Genomic DNA, 6263 nt, shown 5'->3' with positions numbered 1-6263 from the left:
CCACGCGTGGCCTCTCTTGCAGCTCCGGGGCATGGAGGGCAGGGAGAGGTGAGCAGAGCCCGCGCCCTGCCCCGCGCCGCGCCTCGCAGCGTCCGGCCTGACGGCGACCAGCGATGCCTCTGGGGATGAACAAGCATGGATCTCGCTCTACTACCTCTCTGCCGCCGGACCCCACCGAGATCGTCAGGAGCAAGGCCTGCTCCCGCAGGGTCAAGCTCAACGTGGGGGGCCTGGCCCACGAGGTTCTCTGGAGGACCTTGGACAGGTTGCCGCGGACCAGGCTGGGTAAGCTCAGAGACTGCAACACGCACGACTCCCTCATGGAGATCTGCGACGACTACAACCTGGAGGAGAACGAGTACTTCTTCGACAGGCATCCCGGGGCGTTCACCTCGATCTTGAACTTCTACCGCACTGGCAAGCTGCACATGATGGAGGAGATGTGCGCCTTGTCCTTCAGCCAGGAGCTGGACTACTGGGGGGTGGACGAGATCTACCTGGAGTCCTGCTGCCAGGCCCGCTACCACCAGAAGAAGGAGCAGATGAACGAGGAGCTGAAGAGAGAAGCCGAGACCCTGAGGGAAAGGGAAGGGGAGGAATTCGATAACACTTGCTGTGCTGAGAAACGGAAAAAGCTTTGGGACCTCCTGGAGAAGCCCAACTCCTCCGTAGCGGCCAAGGTAAGACTTCCACATTTGCTCTCGAGTCTTGTCTCTGTTGGCTCGTGACTGGTGATGCTTACATGAAATGTTGTCCTGCTACCCTTGCTTTAGTGCCTGGGCACTTGTCTCTGGCTGAGTGCCGTGAGTGGTGGGGAGAAAGGCTTCTTGGGTGCAAACAAGTTGTAATGTGCCCATTCTTGGGTAGTTTAGAAGAGAATCTGGTTTGAGCTTCCCTGGGGCAGCCTAGGCCACTCAGTGTGGGAGAAGAGCCACTGGGCAGTGGGTCAGCACACAATGATTGCTATGACTGAAGGTTTCAGAATTGTTACCCACTGATCTACCTTGGTGCCTTTTGTAATAGAGATTTCTTTGGGCCTAAAACAAGTGTCTTCTGCTGCTTAACCAAACTGGCTTTCAAGAAGATCAAGTCTGTTTGAACTTTTAGACCCAGGTCCAGTCAGGAAATAATGCCTTCCCTTCTAGGGTTTAACTTAAATTTTTTGTGGTGAAATGCATCTCTAAGTTATTTGTATCATGCTCTCCTAGGCTGCAGGTCTGCTAATGCTGATGTTTGAATTTCATCCTTTACCTGAGTCCAGCATGGTTTAAGTCTCCCTGTGCATGGTGATCAGCTCTGTCTCTGTCAGTAGCTGAAGTGCTGCTTACTCTGCAGTTGGTGCCAGTGCAACAGATCTATTTGAAGAGGTTTTTGAAGATAAGATCCATGTTGGGTGAAACCAATGTCAGAGTTGGCTCTGATAATTTAGTTGCCTCATGTTAGTCACATTTTCTTTAGAGGAAAATCTCTGCGAACACAGTGATTCAGTAACCATGGGGACAAAAGTGAAGGGGGAGAGGTTGAAAACTGTGGGATGAATAACTGAAAAGCATGAGAGACTGAGCAGTAGGGACCAAAACTTGATTTTTCTGTGTACCCATGTACTGACTGTATGGCAAAGAAGCAGGAGGAGGCCTCGGCTACCTCTGTAACGCACCTCCCTGTTGTGTGTTTGCTAACACAAACCTTGGCGCTGTCCCTCAGGGAGTCTGGCTTTGGGGGGCTGCTTGTGAAAACAGATTTCTTTCCCTCTCTTTTCTCAAAATGCTGCACATCATGAGCCAAGAGCATGTATGAAAGTTTGGGGAAGGGATTTAGTGAGGCGTGGAGCGGAGCAGCTCATCCTGGCAGGGAAGGGAGAGGCATGGTCTGGCTGTTGAACCCACTGCCACTTTTTTAATGGCAAAGGGAGCCCCAGAATGTCTCTTTCTCTCCAGTGGCACAGATGACACTGCTGAATGCATTAATAATTTATAAGGCTCCTTTGGCACAGTCCTGGAATCCTGAAACATGGGCCCTGGGCTTCACTGTCTGTGGCACTGACTCAAAATCCATTAGAGACTGTTGATGTTCATGATTTATTGTATATGAGCAGGGGTCATTCTTGCCAAAGAAGTGTCTTTAGTGATTTATAAGTGAAATACACTCTAGCTTCATTTTCTGAGAAAATTCTCGGAGTAAGTGCACTGGGCATTGCAGGCTCTGGATTAATTGAGAGTGAATCGTAATGCATCATTACCCTCAGCATTTAAGGCTGCCGTTCTGTGCTTTCATTACTGCAATGAAAGTGATGCTGTGTGTTCTCAGACCTCAAATATTGCAGCAGCTCCCAAGCACAGATTCCCACTCATTTCAAGCGTAGCAGGGGAAATGGGCATGATGAACAATTAGCTTAGCAGGCAGGGACTGAAGCGCTGCTAAGCCTGTCCTTTATCCGATTTGCTCCCTGCTGGTGGATAGCTTTTCCCTCGTGCCAGGCTATGCCCTTTGCTTTGATCACCTTCATGAGAATTCAAGCCACATACTGAATAGGCTGGACTTGCTCTTCAACTTCTGATGGAAGGATGTGGGGAGAGGGACTTGGCAGCCTGACCCGTTATCTGACCTATCCAGCTGTGCCCAGGCTCTTTTTCAGGCTGTGCTTGCTAAATCTGAGCCTCTGCCTGACAGCTCCTGGCCAGCTTTCCTCAGCTGGCTGCTCGGTGAAGCACTCCTGCTGGGGCCAGGGGCTCGGGGAGCCTGTCCCTGCTCTGCAGCCAGGCTCCAGCTGCTGCTGCACCCTGCGAGCTTCTGCAGCCAGGCTCCAGCTGCTGCTGTGCCCTGCGAGTTCAGCCCTTCGGATGGGAAGGGAGCAAAGTACAGCTGAGCTTTAACGGCTCTCACACAAGGGCCTAAAACCACTCTGGGGGAAACCTGAACTGCTCTTGCTTATTCCTTTCCTTCAGACTTGTGCCACTCAGCACAAAGGGTTTTCCACTGAAATGTAACAAATACAAGTTACCTTCATGCTCTCTTCAGGAAGTCAAGAAACTGGCTAGAAATGCAGGTTCTCCCTCGAAGTCAGCACAGCCTCTGCAGCTGTGCCTGTTGTCCAGCTCCTGCTGCAGCACAGGGGCTTGGGCTGCAGAGCTTCCCAGGGTTATCCCAGGGCCAGTTAAACGCTGAGAGAGTTACATTTTGTTTGTGTTTTAGGGGGTTTGTTTTGCTTTTTTACTTCTGTTACTGTTCTTGGGGTGTTTATGTTGTGTTGGTTCTTTTTTTTTAAAATGGGATTATACGTGATATTCCTCAGGGTGGAAAACAGTATTCAACCAAGAGAAGAAGAATCCCCCAGACCTCAGTTTTTGTTGCTCTCCTATCCACTGGGGATTTACCCGTATTTTGTGACTACTCTGCCTGGCTTTTAAACTAACCACCTCATGGCAAGCAGTGTCTTATTTGTGTGAGGCTTCACCCTGTGCATGACTTGAGAGAGCACTCTTAGATGTTATAATTCCCACTCTGAGAGCCTCCAGATTTCTATGAGGAGGTGTTGGATGACTGTGGGAGCCACAGCCTTGCTGCCCTGTCACCCCCAGCACTAGCAGGGGGTGTTTGCTCCCCTCCCACACTGCCTCAGTCGCTTGCACACACCTCATCCTTGTGCCAGGTGTTGTAGAGCCATGGGACAGCACTCCAGCCCTTCCCAGGACCAGACTGTGCAACCAGTGCCCAACCATTGCACCCACCACCGCCCTGAGCTGGAGAGCACTGGCTGTGCTGTCCTGCCCTGCCCTCACCTCACCCAGAGGGAAAACCCCTGTGCACCGAATTGAGCCCTGAGGGACTTGCCCTGCACCAAACGAAAGAATGTTTATCAGGCAGTTATTGAATAAGCTCTTCATTCACCTCTCTCTAACCTAAAAGATATTTCAAAGGATATGATTCTCCTGATTCCTGTGGCTATTTGCCTGTATATCCCTGAGAAATGCTCTCTGCAGGCTTTGTGGTGCTCTTCCTGCACTCACTCTTATTGCATGTTCAGGATTATTTCTGTCATTCACCCAGTAAGTCTTAATAGTTTGGTGGTTGATTCTTGATTGTTTTTAAAATACTATTTTTCCTTACGTTGGTGTACTCACAACATCCGTTTTTAACCACAGAGGAGACTGGTGCTTGCTTCTGTCAGGATTTACCCTAGAAGATGACGAGGTGCAGAGATTTTCTGGAGTAGCTCTTGCATTTTGTTGAGTGGTTAGTTTTCCTTTCCTCAGGAAAGGAAAGCAGCTCTCCAGAAGCCAAGCAGAACGGCTGCTTTCCCTCGGGGCTTCGTGCCCATGCCAGGGCAGTAGTGGTTAGCAGTGTTCCAGCACTCTGGTTTGAGTTCTTAATCCTAATTGCTCTTTCTCTCGCCAAGGCTGAGCCTGGGCAGCTGGTTCCTGTCACCCACAGCCCAGCTAGCAGCTCTGCCTTGCCAAAGTCCTCCCTGTAGCTGTTGCTTTCTACTAACCAAGGCTAGTTAGGATCCATGAATCCCTCATCTGCCTGGCGACACATCCGTGTGCCTTGGGACAACAGCCTAGCTGTAATTCCAACTAGACCTCATGTGGCATCCTGAAAAATCACAGATTGCAGTTGTTTTGTGCTTTCCAGTGTCAACAAATAACAAATTAGACCAACTCAATATCTTTGACTTATATAGTTTTGGAAATGCTCTGATCACCTGAACCTTTCCAGCAGCTCTGCTAAAACATTGCCCTTTTTGCCTCTTAAGAAGAAAGGATTTCTTTTCCTCCTTTAGTCCTCACAAATTATTTCCCCGATCAATATTCGAGCAATTAGTGTTGCACAGGGTGGAGGGGAAGTCTGCTCGTCTTACAGACTCCTCTGCATGTGCTGGTTTCATCTATTTTTCTCTTGCTGTCCTGAAGGCTGAGAAAAACACGATGACATCACCCACTTTGCAAAAAGCTTCTCTGCATATCTGCATGTCAAGTAGGATGTGCACTTCCTCTCCTCCACGCTGCTTCCACTTCCCACTTGTCCCTGTCCTGTTGGAGCTCAGCTGCAGCGATCCTTCCCTCTGACAGGCTATTTCTCATCCTTTCCCCTGCTCCTGCTATGCCTTTGCCAGTGCAATAATATCACATTTATCCTTGAAAACATGCAACTCCAATTCGGTAATCTCATTATGCATGCCTCTACATTCCTTGAACAGCTTTTCTTTGCTGCCCACTGCTCTCTGCTGCTAATCTCTGGATGCATTGCTCAGGGATTGGGGAGGCTGCTCTCTAAGCTCTGTTCTTATTATTGTTGATAGTAGTGACAAAATAAGAATGATAAAAGCCTCTTGGAGATGCAATCGCTACTTCTAGAGTGTTCTTCCCCCACATGGGCTTTCTATTCCTGGCCCTCCCTTATGGCAGGCAGTTTTCATTCATCTCTAAACCTGCCCGAATTTAGCATGCAGCAGAGGAAACCCCTCTCTCGAATTGCAGGGGTCACATCTTAGCCATGTCTTGGCTGTCTCAGAGGGTCCCATCACAGGCAGATGTTGACTTGGACTGTTGAGGTCAGATTGCCCATATTTTGCTTGCATCTGTGACTTGCTTTTTTGGTGTGTGTGATGCAACTACTGCCTTGGCTTTTTTTGCTATATATAGGAGCCTTTTTCCCTTCATACAAAGTGAACTATCTGCAGAGATCCTCAAAAGCAGAGCATCATTCCAAAGCCTGTCCCCTGGGTTCAGGGATTTGCCACTTTGGTCTGTGGCTTATCGCTGGGTTTCTAGCACAGTACTGTCCCGTGGACACAAAAATGATTGCTGTTCTGTACCAATCTTTTTTCATCCTGCAGCTCCTTTCTGGGTGCTTGTGCTTCCAGTGAACTTAAATCTTTTGTCTGGGGAGCCCTAATTCCTGTGTTTATTCCCTGCAACGTGTCCTCTGCGTCTCTCACCAATGACCTTCCCAGAAAGTATTGCTGTGCTGCCAGATCCCAGAATTCCTCTGCATTGCAGCCTCCAGACATTCCCAGTTGGGGGACAAAACCCCCACCCAAACCTAGTAACGTTACCAGCCTGTGATTCTTTCCTGGCTCCAAAGGGTCCTGCTGGGAGTCCTTGTAACACACCCTGGCTGATGGCATTGCATCCTGTATCCATCCTGCATGGGATGTACCTGCCAACAACAGATGGTTCCAAGCTCTCCAGGTGGGATCCTCACCCTCTGAAGGTGATTCTTTCTCCAGCCCCATTACTGCACCCCTTGGATCCAGGCAGGCA

At 49.5% G+C, this 6263-nt stretch overlaps 1 protein-coding gene across 1 annotated transcript in view; it reads left to right on the top strand.

Moving 5' to 3' along the window:
* Positions 1 to 113: 113 nt before the first annotated feature.
* Positions 114 to 6263, top strand: part of KCNB1 (potassium voltage-gated channel, Shab-related subfamily, member 1) — a 92266-nt gene continuing 86116 nt past the window's right edge. The window contains exon 1 of the mRNA XM_009083696.1: positions 114 to 680. Within this exon, the coding sequence (XP_009081944.1) occupies positions 114 to 680 (567 nt within the window). The remainder of the gene's footprint in view (positions 681 to 6263) is intronic.

The sequence above is a fragment of the Acanthisitta chloris genome, unplaced genomic scaffold (assembly GCF_000695815.1).
Source record: "Acanthisitta chloris isolate BGI_N310 unplaced genomic scaffold, ASM69581v1 scaffold28531, whole genome shotgun sequence".
Taxonomy (NCBI): Eukaryota; Metazoa; Chordata; class Aves; order Passeriformes; family Acanthisittidae; genus Acanthisitta; species Acanthisitta chloris.
Note: the sequence above shows the minus strand (reverse complement) of the source record. Positions and strands in the feature narration are given on the sequence as shown.